This window comes from Nyctereutes procyonoides, unplaced genomic scaffold (genome assembly GCF_905146905.1).
Source record: "Nyctereutes procyonoides isolate TBG_1078 unplaced genomic scaffold, NYPRO_anot_genome, whole genome shotgun sequence".
Classification (NCBI taxonomy): domain Eukaryota; kingdom Metazoa; phylum Chordata; class Mammalia; order Carnivora; family Canidae; genus Nyctereutes; species Nyctereutes procyonoides.
Genome location: NW_026575025.1, coordinates 7427603 through 7443261, shown reverse-complemented (window position 1 = coordinate 7443261; position 15659 = coordinate 7427603). Strand labels below are relative to the sequence as shown.

Genomic DNA, 15659 nt, shown 5'->3' with positions numbered 1-15659 from the left:
ACGCTTTGGAGACACAGAGCGAACCGTTTATTCTTCTGTGTTCTGGCTGTTTCTGCACACCCGGGCTCCCTGCGTCCCCGCCACCAGCGCGGCCACTTCCCCTCCATCCTCCACGGTGGGTGGAGACGCTTCCCCGAGGACCTCACAATGGTGGCCTTGTCCCAGGTCTCGGGGTGGGAACCTCTGTGTATGGAATGTTCTCCGTCCCTGCCTCCCTCCAGCCCCCCATACGTGTTTTTAAACCTTTGGTACTGGATGCAACTTGCCCGCCCAGGAATCCAGCTGAAGATACTATCAGATTTAGCTCGAAAATGACATATTTGGTTATTTTTAGTGGAACATCTGGCATTCATCTGAGACCCAGCGACTTGCAGAACCCCCGTAGATAGATCCTGCTGGAGAAGCACCATCCCTTCCCCAGGCCTGTCTGGGCCAACTCTGGCCTCAGAGTCCATCCTCTTCCATCCCTTTGTGGCCACGTGTCTGGCCTCCTCCACCTACAAATGCTTCCTCCTTGGGCACCAGCAACCCCCTTTCAGGCCTAATTCAGTCCTCCTGGTCACAGGCCACTGAGGCCATCTCCTCACCTGCCTCCCTGGCCACCTGACTAACCTGAGACGACTCAGCCAGTAGTCACCTGCTGCCAAAACTATCTCTGATTCAGTTGCTTATTCAGGAGCTACTTACTGAGCAGCACTGGGCTCCAGGCCCAGCAAACATGACTCTGGGTTTATCCAGACCCACCCGTTCCCTCTGCCTGGAACGCTGCCCACCCTCCACCACCCCCACCCCCAGCCCCACTGAATTTAATGTCCCAGCTGTGTGTACCAGGCCTGGTCCATGGGGGAAGTCCAGGAATATTGGATGGATGGATGGATGGATGGATAGTTGGATGGGTAGTTGGATGGATAGATGATGAGTGGGAATGGATGGGTGGATGGATGCATGATGGGTGGATGGGTGGATAGATGGATGGTTGGATGATGGATGATAGATGGGTGGTGGACAGATGGACACATGGATGAGTAGTTGGATAGATGGATGATGGTGGGGATGAATAGGTGGATGGTTGGATGATGGGTAGATGATTTAATGATGGGTAGATAATGGGTTGGTGGATAAGATAGAACAGATGGAGAGGGGAGGAAGGAGGAACGTCCCAGATAGGTGTTTGGGTCCTAACTCAGAGCTTTGGAGAACTTCTCATTCTCTCATGTGGCTCCGTCTTAAGTGACCTGGTTCTGAGTATTTTGTTTTTCCCAGGGACAAAATCCATGGCTCGCCCATGATTGGTCCCATCAGTGGTGGGGTTCCCTCAAGTGCCTGGTCCTGCATACGTCACAGAATGGAAAGAGGGCTGCAGCCGAGCCAACGCCACTTTCCTGTGCTGAGCAGGAGGAACAAGGGAATAAGTGGGAAGGCTTAAGCAAGAGGCAGGCCGAGGCCAAGGCTGAGCCCTGGTCACAATAGTCAGCTTGGTCCTTGGGTCATAGATACTCGGGGCCCTTGGGAGTGAGCATTCCATCGTCCAGGGACGTGGAGCGGGGGAGTTACTCCAGATGTGGATTGTCTCCCTCCCTGTGGGGACCCTGACCTGTCATTACTTCTTCCCTTTCCTCTCTCCCTCCTTCCTCCCATAGTTATGTACTGGGGCCCTGTTTGAGGCTCTGGGGATAACATGGACCAGGTAAACCTGGGCCTCCATTCCAGAGGGAGACAGCAAGGGCACATACACACATAGTAATTCATGACGCCGTCTGTGCCGTAGTGGGCCTGCCCAGCTGTGTGGGCTCAGGTGGGAGCTTTGGGCCAGAGAAACCCCAGTGGACCCCTCTGCAGTCCAGGGTCACTGTGGCTGGAGCCACCAGCCCCCCGTTGGCCACCTCCCACCCTGCTTGCGAGGCTGAGGTGCACCCTCGGAGCTCTGCCAACCGTAACAGGGAAATCTTAAGTTTGATTTCTTTACACTGCCAGCTGCAGGGTGATTGATGTTTCCTTCTTGGCAGGAGGAACCTTCCACGGATGTAAAGCAGTTGTGTAGAAAGCCAGGGTGTACCCCCAGCTGTCACATCTCCCCTGTGAATGGTGGCCGGCCCGCCACAGGCCTGGGAACACAGGGACCAGTGTGACGTGGCTGTGCCTTTGAGGGGGCCTTCCATCCCCCGGCACTGCCTCTGTCTCTTTCCCTCCCTCCTCCCTCCTCTGCCCCCACCTCTGGTGCGCCTCCCAGCCTGTGTGTGGTCTGCACCAGCAGCTTGATTTCAGCAGCGGGGAGGAAGCTGCCCAGGTCAGCAATGGCTGCTCTGCTTTTCCAGAGGTGCTGTGCATGCTCATCAAAGCTTGCCGCTTACAGAGTGAAACGGGACGGGGAGGGGGGCTTTTCATTGTCCTCTGCATAACCAGGCCTGACGAGATGTGGCGAGCTCCAGCTCTGTGGCTTTCTCAAGGGCATGAGCCCTGGGGACCCACCCTTGGACCTGGGAGGAGGGACAGCTTCCACCAGAGTAATGGAAGCCACGGGCTCAGAGGGAAGGGTCTGCCCTGAATGCCCGGCAGGGCTCAGAGGCAGGGGGCCTGACCAGACCCCACCCAGGACCCCCACTGGAGGCCCAGCAGAGCCCACATCCCTGCACAGGAGTGGCACCTTGAACTCCTGATTGTCTCCTCCAAGACGGGGCGGGGCGGGGGGCATGCTCCCTGCTTCCTCAGGAGGCCGCGGAGGCCACCTACCAGCAGCCAGCCTTGCTGTTCATCCTTCAGGATGTGGGCCTTGCTCAGTAATCCTATCGTAGCGCTTGCAGAAGGACCTAAAACCTAGAGAACTCCTCTTACCGCGATCAGAGCAGGGAACACCCAGGCTCCCGATAGCAAGGTACACTTACACTCTCCTAAGGATGTGTTTTGCTTCTCTAACGCTTCCCTCCTTTGCTGAAGACACGTGTGTTGACTTTTAAGGAAGCACAGCACTTGTGTTTTCCTGCGTGTTATTTCTCAGAGCTGACAGCCTGGTCTGCGAAAGCAGGACCCCTCCCGGTGAGCCTCTTGTTAATTTTCAGAGAATTATGTAAAGATCTCTGTGTGCACATAATGCCACGCCATCGGCTCCGGACCGTGGAGAGGTGGGGGGCAGGTGCATCCGTCAGCGCAGGCTGCTGCAACAGAAGACGCAGGCCAGGGCTTAAGCCTCAGACATTCATTGTCTCCCGCTTCTGGAGGTTGGAAATCTATGGGTCAGCAGGGTTGCGTTCAGGGAAGGGCCCTCTCCCTGGCTTGCAGACGGCTTCCTTCTCACCTTCTTGCAGGGTCCTCCGTGGATACGTGGAAAAGAAGCGCTAGCATCTCTCATTTTATAAGGACCCCTGTCCTGTCAGGTCCAAACCTCACCTATGCATCTTCATTCAGCTGTAATTGTGTCTGCAAAGACCCCGTCTCCAAATACAGTCCCATTAGGATTAGGACTTCATGGTGATGAATTCTGGGGGGATACACACATTCAGTCCAGAGTGTAGATCATTTGGGGTGATGATACAAAACAGTGTGTTATCAGGGGGCCAGAGCAGAACATGAGTATAGGAGATGCCCCTCCCACCCCACCCCAAGTTTTAAGTTTAAGTGTTAAGAGAAAAGAAGAGGATGCAAGGCAGGCTGCAGGACACAGAAAGCCCAGGGAGCCCGTGGGGCCTTCTCTCACCTGCCTCCCACCCATTCCCAGTCTGATGCCAGCAGGGCCAGGTGGCCAGGCACAGGGGGTCCTAGCTGTGTGGCTTAGGCTTTGAGTTAAGGCTGTTAAAGCACCAGCAACCCACACGGGTGGGGTTTCTTTTTTAACACCCCCAATCCCAACGTGCCATCTTACTTAGGATACTACTCTCTGCATGTTCATACAAGGCTTTCCATCCATCAGGCTCATTACCATCCCTGCCCAGAGCCTGGGGGGTAATGGGGTGTGTGTCGACTTCATTTATTTCACTAAGCCGTGTTAATCAGACAGCCCATCTCAGGAGAGAAACGTCAAGCTCTCTTTGCACCCCATGAGAGCTTTTAAAATTCTTGCCCCTGGTAATTCTCTGCTGCAGAGCCTGGTGGTCTCTGTCCTTTACAAAGAATGCCATGGCGTCTGACAGGGACAACCGGGATCCCTAAGTGGAAAAGTCTCACAGAGTCAGGCCATTTTAGATCAATTCCAGATCAGATCATGAAGAGTGGGGCTTCCATAATGATTCCAAAAGCTTCTGTCCCATGTAGCCCGTTCTTGCTCAGGGAGCCTTCCGCCGGCCTCTAGCCCCAGCTCAGCTGCCCCGTGGGTGGGTTCTTTGAGACCCTTACTGGAGCTGAAAGTTTCATGTGGGTTTGTCCTGCCAGGCAGGGTGGGAGCCCCGGAGCTCCGGGCCGTGTCACCATGCTCACCTCTGAAAGCCCAGTGCCCAGCACGGTACCAGGCACATGGCCGGCTCTCAAGAAGTGTTCGTTGACTGAATGGGTGCTGTAGCCGGGAGCTGACCACACCAGCCCTGGGAGGCACAGCCCCATCTTCACGAGCTCTTACCGCTTGCTCTCCCCCAGCTCCTGTACCAAGAGTGGGCGAGCTACGGGGTCTTCTATAAGTACCAGCCCATCGATCTGGTCAGGTAAGAGGGGACGCCAGGTAAGAGGGAGTGGGCCTGGCTGCTCAAAGGCTGTGGGAGGCAAGTCCCTGGTTTGGCGTCTGTTGGTTTTGACCTCACTGAATACTCGGCACCTGGGAACCTGTCTGAGGTTGAGGAGCCCTGGTCACCCATAGATTTGCTGGAGAAAGGGCTCTGGGTGGCCGATGCGGCTTGAGAGGAAGGAGAAACCTGTCCTCTCTCCAGGGGCAGGAAGAGGAGCAGATGTGTGTCCTGTAGGGACTTGTAAACCCAAGTCCAGCCCATGAAAATTATTAAGCTCCTGAAGGCACCAGAGGCATGTAATGTGAGGAGGGTTGATTCTCATGGCACCTCCAGGCCAGAGTTCTTTCCCACTCCTACGCTGAGTGGGGTTTGGGACGGAGCCCTCCACACCCCCAGCCTGCATTTCACACACGGGATGGCCCACCTTCCCAAGGGCGCCGAGGACAGGGGCACCCCGCACCTGCCGGCAGGGCCCAGAGCCCCCACCCACTCCTTCTGAGCCCTGCTCTGAAGAACCCTGGGCCCTGTTGGAGCTGTTCCTTGCTGGGCAGGGGTTGCTGTGCTTCCCACACTGGTGTGCAGTGAGCATCAGCTTGTCTCTTTTTGGCTTTGGCCTGTGGTGCAGGAAGTACTTTGGGGAGAAGATTGGTCTATACTTCGCCTGGCTGGGTGTGTACACCCAAATGCTCATCCCTGCGTCTGTGGTCGGCATCATCGTCTTCCTGTACGGATGCGCCACCGTCGATGACAACATCCCCAGGTAGGCACACATCCCTCTTGCACACACGCTCTGCTCTCGGAGAAGCTGCATTCCCCCCTGCGGGCCCTGTGTCCCTATGCTGGGCCCCCAGCAACCCCCAGGCCCCCAGGAGAGTGTGGGGGCCTTTCTGAGCACAGATGCCCCCGGAGACTCTCTCTCATCTGGGGGAAGATGTGAAATAACCATCCAACTGCTTTTCCTTCTTGGAAGGTTTTTTTGCCCTCTTTTAAGAGGTTTTAGTTAAGTGACAGGGAAATGTGCTGCTTCCTAGTGAGCCCAGGCAATGAGACAAAGGGCTCTGCCCAGGTCCCTGCGTGGACTCAGCCCCCTGGGTCCCCATCTCAGGGCTGGCTTCCCTCATCCCTGGGGAAGGGTGGGGGGCCCAGGAGGTTTTGCAGGGACAGAACTGACTCTCCTGCTGCTGCTCACCACAGGTTACGTCAGGCATGGGGAGCTCCTGGAGGAAGGCCGGGGGCCCCCAGACGGCCTGGCCTTGTGCTGGGGTGTGGTTCTCCCAAAGTGGCAGCCAGAACATGAGTCAAGTGGTGGGAGGCCGGGGGCCACGGTCCCCCGTGTGCAGGGGAGTGTCCTGTCTCCCAGCTGTGTGCCCGAGCCCGAGCCCTGAACCAGAGGCAACTGCATGGTGTGTCCAGCGCGACAGCCCCCCCACCTCCATCAGGGACCCTGCTGACAGGCCCTGCCTTCCAGGCGCGTGGATCTCTCAGGGACCAAGTCCGAGGACTTCAGTCCCATTGTATTTCTTACAACTCAGCCCAGCGTCTCCAAAGCAGAGCTGTGGCTTGGAAAATTCATCTGTGGTTCCAGTCTGTAAAGATCAAACGGGTCCCTTACCTGGCCAAGAGACTGGCTCATTATGGCTCAGCAGCACAGAAGGGCCATATCCGGCAAATTTTTGTGTAAATGATGCTTTGATGCATGAGTAACACCTAAAATATTCCACCCACCCAGGATCAAAACGTCAAAGGAATCTGGCTTCCGTCCCCTCCAGGGCTATTTTGGGCATAGACAGGCCGGAGGACGCCTGTCCCTCTGTTGGCTAATGTGACATGAGGCCGTGGCGCTTGGGTCGGACGGTGGCTATAGGTGTGATGGGTCTTCAGCTCCAAAGCCCCAAGGGACATGGCCCATGGCAGGGCCCCTGGGGGCTTCACCGGCCCTCCAGCCTCCCTTCCCTGGAGGCTCCACGCAGCCAGCGGGGCCTCAGCCAGGAGGCTCTGCCCGGGCAGGCCTGCCCTCCCCAACCAGGGCTTCGAGGTCCCCTAGGCCAGGCCGTCGCCACCTCCCGACACACGGCCAGGGATGCAGACCACCTCGGCCGCTGCCTCGTTGGTGCCTTGGTCGAAGTGGGAGGTGTGCGTCCCCTTTGGAGTCTGATCCACCGGGTCTGCAGGGAAGCCAGCGGCTGGCCACCCCCGCCCTGCCCATCCCCTCCACAGCAGACCTTCCCGTTCCTTGTCTTTATTTTGGCTGTGGGTCGTGAAGGGCGAGGCGGAGGGTGTCAAACCAGCCGAAAAAGGCTTTTTGTCTGGCTAGCCTTGTTTATGCCAACGGGGAGGAGGGCTGGGCGGCGGGCAGTACCCCCAGCAGGCAGAGCTGCAGGGCCTGGCCCCCGCCCCCTCTGGGCTCTGGGCCCTGCACACACACACCCTGGCCAGGTCACCAGGGCCCCAGGAGGCCCAGCGACAGTGGGGGCTTTTGTCAGCACCTCCCCCTGCCCCATAGCAGCTGTGCTCGGTTACCCCCGGGATAGTAACGGTGAGCACCACTGTTCTGGGGGCTTCCTGTGTGTTCCTTGGTTAAATCCTCCCGACAGCATGGATGTTCTTCATTCCCAGCACCCCCATTCTACAGATGAGCAAACAGAGGCCCGAGGAGTCTGTATGACCTGCCCTAAGCCGCACAGATCACACAGGGTAGAGCCCAGCGCTGAACCCAGAGCTGGCTGGCCCCCCACCCGTGTGTGCCGGCCCCTCTTCCACACATGCACACACTCCCACACGCATGCACATGCACGCTTACTTCCCCAGGCGCTCCAAGGCAGCAGCCTCCTCACCATGATCATCTTTCCATCTCCATGCCTGACACAGTGCCTGGTACACACGCATGTACACAGTGTTTTCACAGCGTAACTGAGAAGTGAGCCCGAATGCCCACCGCGCTGGCATGGGGGTCCCCGAGAGCCTTTCAGCAGGTGTTCTGCTATGGGCCAGGTCTGATTGTGTGTGTAAGTTCACCGTGCATCCAGAAATAAGGAACAAAAACACCCCCTGCTTCAGCCCCTGGGAACGAGCACTCCTGCCTTGTGTCTATTATAGTTCGGTGTCTTGTCCAAGTCAGCAGAGAGGAGGAAGTTCAGGGCAGGCCAAAGCTGGGAGGGCCTTACTCTGGTCCCTTTCCAGAAGGAGAAACTGAGTCTGAGGCTCAGGGGCCTGGCCAGGGGCACAGAGGGCAGGAATAGCCACAGAAGGACCCAGGAGCAGTGTGAGAGCCATGCAGGGCTTGGGCTTTACAGATAGAGAACAGGGCCCAGTCCCCACTCTGCTGTATGACCCTAAGCACGTTACTTCCCCTCTCTGGGCTTATTTCTTCATTGATGAATATGGGGTCATAGTAGCCCCCAAAGCTGGTCTGGGCCAGGTGGATGCTCTTGCAGGCTCCTGCTCACACAGCTGATGGCCTTTGAGTGTTGGTATCTTTGAGTATCAACAAGAGAGGGCCTGCGTGCCAGGGTGCTGGTGGAGGAGGGAAGCCACCGGGCATCGTACAGCCCCCCTCTCGTCTCTCTGCAGCAGCTGGGCTCTGGCCCCAGACTTTATGTTTGCCCAGCAGGCTAACAACCTGTGTTGAACGGGACCCACCATCCCAGCCAGGCACCCCTTGGCTCCTGATCGAGCCCTGCACAGTGGTGTCCCTTGCCTGGACTGCCCGTCAGTGCTTTCCTTCCAACCCAGCTACCTGTCTCCTCTGTGCATCCCAAGCGTCCCCTGAGGCAGATGCCCGGGCCTCACCCAAGGCCAGCTGCCCCATGGCATCCCTGCCAGGACGACTGAGCCTATATGAACAGCAGTCTGCACAGTGCCTGAGATGTGCAGGGACACGGGAGGGGCACAACGTGTCTATGGCTTCACCTGTTCCTCTTGCTACCCTCCGGGTCCTTACAGCATGAGCACCTAGACAGCACCTGCTGTTAGCACAAGCCCGGACAGTGCCCAGCTAAGAGAGGATGCTGGCCATGGGCCCCTGGCTTCTCCTAGAGGTGGCTCCCATACAGGCTGTGGGTCCTGCTGCCTCAGGTTCCCCCATGAAGTGAGCACTCAGCAAGTCCGGACAGGCCCACACCCAGAGTCAGCTGCAGAAATTGCAGGCCTCATGCAAAATGAAAATGCAGGAGCCTTGTTCAAAATCATTAAGAATTTTAAGGTGGTAACAGAGACAGGAAGTCAAGCTCAGGACCTTCTGAGCTCAGGGATCCAAGGGATTGCATGTGTCACCTGTGTCCAAAGCTGGTCCTGGAGAGAGAAGGGACATGGACACCAGCTGCAGCTGGCCGGCGTGCCTTATCGGTGTCACCTCACCAACCCGCTGCTCAGGACCGGCACTCTGTCCCACCCCCGCGTGGCTCCCAACACAGAGTCCCTACATGTCCTCACCTGGGGACTTACAGGCTGATCCCTGTCTTGCAGCATGGAGATGTGTGACCAGAGACACAACATCACCATGTGCCCGCTGTGTGACAAGACCTGTAGCTACTGGAAGATGAGCTCAGCGTGCGCCACAGCCCGGGCCAGCCACCTCTTCGACAACCCCGCCACTGTCTTCTTCTCCGTATTCATGGCCCTCTGGGGTAAGCAGAGCACGGCTGCCCCGGGTCTGTGGGCAGAGAGCAACTTTGGATGGGTTCCTACATTCCCTTCCTTCCTCCTTGAGATTTTGCACAGGCAGCAGCATTCACTAGGAATGAACGCGGGAGGGAGGGTCGGGGGAAAGGACGCCCTGTTGTGTCTGCAGGTGAGCAGGTCTGTGCTGTGTCCCAGATGCAGACTGGTCCTTCTGACCCACGTCTTATGAACAGCAGAGAAGGGTGCTTTGCTCTGAGAAATGGGCCCTCTTTCCTGCGACAAGGATCATTGCCCAGGAAGGCAGCTGCTTGAGCGCCGAGAGGGCCTGGAGGTGCTGGGAAGGCCCTGGGGCACATCTCTCATTGGGTCTGCACAGCCCCCCTGCAGGCTCCACATGCCCACTTTACGGGGAAGGACGTGGAGGCCCAGAGATAGTTGATGTGAGTTTCCCAGAGTCACTTGGCTCCTGGGTGTCCAAGACCAGGATCAAACATGCGGTTTCCAGAGCCCATACCCTTAAACCCTAGACTCCACTGCTGCCCCAAGTCCAAGGCACCCAGCTCCTCCTCTGGGGATGCTTCCCTACTTCTGTACCTGACTCAGACTCTGGGGGCCTGGGAGGCCGATGATGGAGGTGGCTATATGCATTTCTACAGGTGTTTTTTGATGATCAGAGTGGTCCGTTCCCTCCTCTGTAGCCCTGTTAGAGCTTTGCCAGGGGAGGATTCGGGGTTCGGCCCCCCAGCGGCAGCGTGCTGAGCTGTCCCCTGGATGCCAGAGTCCGATCCTTGCCTCCAGAGACTCCCATCTAGAGGAGATGGAGCTGGACACAGAGAGGCCAAGATGCCTGCAGGAGGAAGTCAGGACAGCCTTCCTGGAAGAGGTGTGAGCTCCTCCAGCATGTTCTGAAGATGTCGAGGGCAGAGGTGCTGGGCATGTGCGGTGCGGGGACTCAGTGTAGAAACAGAGGGGCCGGGCAGCAGCTGGACTGGCACCTCATGGAGCCTCACTTTGCTGCCGAGGGGCCTGGGCCTGGCTCTGCACACTCAGCATCGTCCCCGTGCACGGTGGGTGTGCCAGGGGCAGTGGCGGCGGGCTCAGGAGCCAGTCACAGAGGCTTCGGTTCAGGCGCTCCATTGCTGAGTGCAGTGGGTCGTCAGTGACATGCCAAAGCCCTCGACTGGGGAGAATTTTTCAGAATCTCGGAATCCTCGAGGCTGGGACCTGAGCTTCTCACCTCGGCAGCCGCCCCAGGGAGGCTGGCAGCTTGGGGAGTCTCACTGCAGGAAAGGAGGGACCGTGGAGGCAGAGCCGGCTTCCCTGCACCACTGGCAGCCTCCCTCCCCACCCAAGCGAGTCTGTTCAGCCCGAGGTGTCAGCAGGGGACATGTCAGCGAGGGGGGGAGCCGCAGGCGTCCCAGGGCCCGAGGGTGCTGCCTGGCCCCATCTCCCTGGAGCGGGGAGGCTCAGGGTTGGCTGAGCCTGAGGTCTGGAGGTAGAGAGTACAGGCAGTGGAGGGGAGGGCTGAGCAGCCAGGCTGGCTCCTCGGTCACATGTCCACACTCGCTGGAAGCTGAGTGGGGGGTGACTGGCAGCGGCTGCCAGCTCTGGGACAGGTCCTGGTGAAACTGTGAGCTGGAGCATCTCCCCTCCCATGCTGGGCACCCACCTCCCCACCTGGGATCTAGAGCGCAGCCTGGTGTCCTTAGCAGGAGTGCCCACCCGGGAGTCTCCCTCCCCGAAGCCTCAGCTGCGACCCCATCCTTGCTGCTTGGGTGGGGGTGATTCCCCACGAGCACCCTCCAGTGGGCCCCTGAGCCCATGTGGCTGCCAAGCCAACATCCACCAGCAGTCCACAGGGTGACCGTGACCTGACCTGCTAGATGGTTCGGTGCCCCTCTGACTGTCCAGGCCGCCCAGTGGGCATTTATACCCTTGGGACTCAGGCTTCAGCTATGAAGCCTCCCTGCCTCGTCCCTGGAAATGTCAGCCTCCTCGTCTGTGAAGCATCATGGCAGGGATCAGAGGTGCTGGCCGCAGAGCGTCCACCAAGCTGAGCATGTGGCTGACTCACTAGGGGTCCTGTGCCATCATCACACCCACGGTGGCACTGCCTACACGTGGGGTGATGTGAGAAGTAGAGATGTTCGTGACAGTGCCTGGCTGGAGGAGGGTTGATCAGTTTTATGAGGTGCCTGTGTTTGGGGAAGCCAGGAGGCAAAACTGATGTGTCTGCTGTCCTTGGAAGATTACAATCCAGTATTCAAGCAGGAGCAGCATGTGCAAAGGCCTGGTGGTAGGGGTGCAGGGCCTGGTGAGGGAGCCTCTGGGGGCAGAGAGCAAGGGGAAGGGTGCAGGGGGAATCCCAGAGTCCCAGCAAGGGCCTGCTGTAAAGAGCTCAGTGTTCTCACTGAGGAATCAAGAGCCAGTTGGCCTGCAGTATTGAAGGTGTTTTTGTGTCTTATCCTTGAGTCAAAGACAGCAAATGTAAGGAGCAGCTTGGGAAGAAGTGGAAGGAGGGCTGACCCAGCTCCAGCAGGGACAGTGGCCAGGGCTCTTCCTCAAGGCCAGAGGGAGCTCCTTGGCAGGTGCTTGGGCCAATGGTGAGAAGCCAAGTTATCCCCATGGGCCACAGTGTGGCCAGTCGGGGAAGGGGGCCCATGGGAAGGACCAGAGCGGCAGTCAGGGGACCTTGTCATCCCCTCCCCAGCCCCGGGCTCCCCAGATTTGTCCCACCCATCCCCACATTCCCCATGGGAAACCCTAAAAGGAACCCAGCCCCCAAGCCCCAGGTGATTATCTTTCCAAAGGTTTCCCCAACAGAGAAAGACACATCGGTCATGGCAAAGGACTTGGGTGCTTTGTTTCCGCTCTCCTGCAGGCCTTTCCCGGGGTTGAGGAGAAGGTGGCAGACATGGCTGGGCCAGCTTCGTGTGAAGCACGTGGGGTACAGTTGCAGCCCCCACCCCACGACGAATGGGGCATCAGCCTCAGGGGTCCTGCCTGTCCGGCTGTAGCCTCAGGGCGGGGAGGAAACTGGCCCACTGAGTCCCCGCACACACACGTCCTCCTGGGGACAGAACATAAGTCACAGGTACAGAGGTGCAAGGCACCGCTGTGGGCCACTTCCTCGCTGCGGTGAGAGGCCAAGGGAGGCCGGGAATGGGGCACAGGCTGGGATCCCGAGCTTTCAGCTGAAAGACGTCAGTTGCAAGCGTTCCGCGCCAGGCGCCAGGCCAGCTCTTGCTGCAGGAGCCCTGAGAGCTCCATTGGCTTCTGGCCATCGCAGGCTTCATCTCAGAAGTACGAGCACCCTCTTCGTCACCTGCAGAAACACACACGGGACGTGCGTGGGGCACTGCACTTCCTTCTTGGGCCATCGTCATCCCCGTGCAGATGCGGGTTATGCCCGAGCCTCAGAAAGGCGGGTCCGTGACCCCCCAGCTGTCAGGAGGAGGCTGGCCAGTCTTGTCCTTCTCCCCCCATGCTCAGAATGGCTCTGAGCGCCCACAGCCTGCGCACACTCGGATCATAGAGAGTATCCAGGACTATGTCCCCACCCCAGCTCCCAGAAGCTCCTGCCCCGACCCAGCCCAGCCCTGCCTCCCGACTAGGCTGGGGCTCTGGGCTCATCTGTCCCACTTGTTGGAGCAAACAGCCTGGACCTAAATGCATAAAACCCCACAGTCTCCCTGTAGTTCTCACCCTGAGGACCCCACAAGACAGGATGGTTACCCCAGGATGAGGGTGCAGCGAGGGAGGTGGCTGGACACAGCACCCTTGCTGGAGGACCCTCCCTCGGGTGCCCACCCCACGCTTGCCTGGCCCTGAGCCGGTCTGCAGGTTTTGCACAGTGCACAAAAAAACCCCTGCCTCCCTTAGGCTTGCCTTACCTTTAAAACAATAGCAGGTCTTTTACAGATTTTTACATTTGGAGGTTCATCTGTGGGATTTGGGGAACACGGGAGTTCTGCTGGGAAGATTTGACACTTGTTTTCTGCAGTGAGGACTGGGGAGCCAAGAGAGGGACTTCCCAGCCAGCACCACGGGTGTGTGACCGGCCTCAGCAGGCTCGTGTTGGCAAAGACAGGCACTTGGGAGCACGGACTATGCTAGACTCTGCCTTGCAAGGTACAGGCACAGAGCAATGAGGCAGCGCCTGTGTCCCAGGACGTCTGCTCAGAGTGGGAGCCAGGCATGTGCAGAAATAAGCATAGCCTCATGATAAATCCCATCACGTCTCTTGGTGGACAAAGGCAGTCTTCCAAACAAGACCATCAATAAAATCCTAGGTCACCAGCTCAGCACAGGGAGAGATTTCCAGCGGTGAGCGCTGTGTGAGCCACCCAGGGAGGTAGTGAGCACCCTGCTCCAGGAGGCATTCAGCTGTGTTGGAAGACCCTTTGCTGTGGTTACTGCAGAGCTTGGGGAGGTGGTAGCTATGTGCGGTTCCGCTGCCCACCCTTATCTCTCTGGACCCTGGATCCACCAGGAAACACCTCCGAGCCACCCCACCACCGCCCTCTGCTCCTCATTCTCAGCCTCCCTGGCCTTCCTCAAGACCTCAGCACTGGTGTGCGCTCTCCTCCCCACTGCCTCTCTGGTCTGGGCCTGGGAAGCTCCAGGCGGAAGCTGGAACACCTGCTGGCCGGGCGCACAGGCCTGGGTCCCTGCCCTCAGCTGGGAAGGTTCACTGGGCAGCGCATTCGAGCCCCCAGGGGAGTTCAGCTTGCACAGGCTGTCAGCTTGACGCTCGGGTCCGATCGATACCCAGCAGGGTGGGCTCTCTCCCAGGAAGATGCAGTGAAGTGGTTAATGGTGCCACAGATCCCAGGCCAGACTCAGGTTCAGATCTCTTAGCTCTGTCATCTAGCAGCTGTGTGACCTCAGGCAAGTTGCTTCTGCTCTCTGAATCCCCAGGTGTAAAATGGGGGTAATAATATAAGCCACTCTGAGGGGTGTTGGGAGCCTCAAATTCGTCATTCCTTGTGACACCCTCGGGGCTGTGCCTGGTGCCAGGTGTCATATTGTGTTCACTGCTACGTGGGTTCGGTGAGCACTTGCTTATTGAATATGGGAGAAGATCCTGGACCCTGGGAGGCTGGAGCCCAATATAACCCTGTGCTTGGGGATGTCTGTCCGTGATGTGGCTTCACCCCATCCAGAGGAGAAGACCCACTTCCATTAGCCTCTCTGCCAGGCACCCTGCTGAGCATCGTGCGTGGGGTGACTCACTGATGCCCTGGTTGCCATAGGAGGTGGGTAGCTTTATTGCCCCATTTGACAGATGAGCAAATGGAGGCAGCTTTCCCAGGCTTACACCAGAGATGAGAGGCAGAGGCAAGAGTGGAGTCCAGCACTCTGGTTCCCCGGCCCCGGGCATGGGCACTTGTCCCTCCTCCCTCTGCCTGCGTGGTTAACCTGCTTTCGCCGACATGCCCGCTCGACACAGGCCTTCCTCCTCCTGACAAGATTACCTCAGATTTATCCTCACCTGGACAGCTCCCCCATGTGTCCCCAGACGCGCCTCCGTGCCCCTGAGAACCTGCATTGAGGGCTTGAGGGCTGACTGTGCCAGACCCTGGGCAGGAGCCCTGCATACAGTGACCTCAGTGGTGACCCAGGAGCCCTGGAGGGAGGGTCAGTTGTTATCCTCGGATGAGGACACCGCAGCCCAGAGAGGGAGCGGTCTGCCCAAGATCACACAGCTAACGGCTCTAACGGACATAACACGCCCCGCCAGGCCCGTTGGCTCTGCAGCTCTAAACCAGTGCCCGGTCACCTGTCTCCATGCAGACCTGCTCCAGGCTCCGTCCTGTGCCCTCCTGGGGGAGCAGAGGGTCTCCCAGAGGCGGCCGTGAGGGGTGGGCAGGCAGGGAGGCCGCTCAGCCGGCCAGGACCGAGCGATCTCATCCGATTCTGGGCACCTGCTCAGGGCAGCCAGCGTGCTGGGTTCACACTTCTTTCGAGCACCTTCTGTGTGCAGAGCAGGGCCACGTAATGGCCTCAACGGTGTTGGCCAGCCCTTACCAGCTCCCCATCCTTGAGAGCAAAACGTGATTCCCTCCCTGCAGGTTGTAGGGAAGGGGGCAAATCTGTGCTTCTGCTGGTTGCCTCTCCCCTGTACACACACACACACACACACACACACACACACACACGCCCCTTCAGCTTCACCTCCACCTCCACCACGGGACACAGCAACGTGCCCGTCTGTCAAGTGCATTCGGTCTGCATGCTCTCATTTGGGGGGAAAAGATAACAAAAAAGCCACACCACTCCTGGGAAGCACTCACTTTAGGAAGAAAGGAGCTTATTATAAATCAAGACAGAAGTAACAGGAAAGAGCCTGCGGGCTTGGGAGGTGGTGGTGCCGTCAGCCCCAGCCAG

The 15659-nt window shown here is 58.4% G+C and overlaps 1 protein-coding gene across 5 annotated transcripts in view; it reads left to right on the top strand.

Moving 5' to 3' along the window:
- ANO1 (anoctamin 1) overlaps positions 1 to 15659 on the top strand; it is a 157800-nt gene that overhangs the window by 107914 nt on the left and 34227 nt on the right. For all 5 annotated transcript variants that reach the window (XM_055310362.1, XM_055310346.1, XM_055310354.1 and 2 more), the window contains 3 exons: positions 4564 to 4628; positions 5275 to 5409; positions 9114 to 9274. In XM_055310362.1, the coding sequence (XP_055166337.1) occupies positions 4564 to 4628; positions 5275 to 5409; positions 9114 to 9274 (361 nt within the window). The remainder of the gene's footprint in view (positions 1 to 4563; positions 4629 to 5274; positions 5410 to 9113; positions 9275 to 15659) is intronic.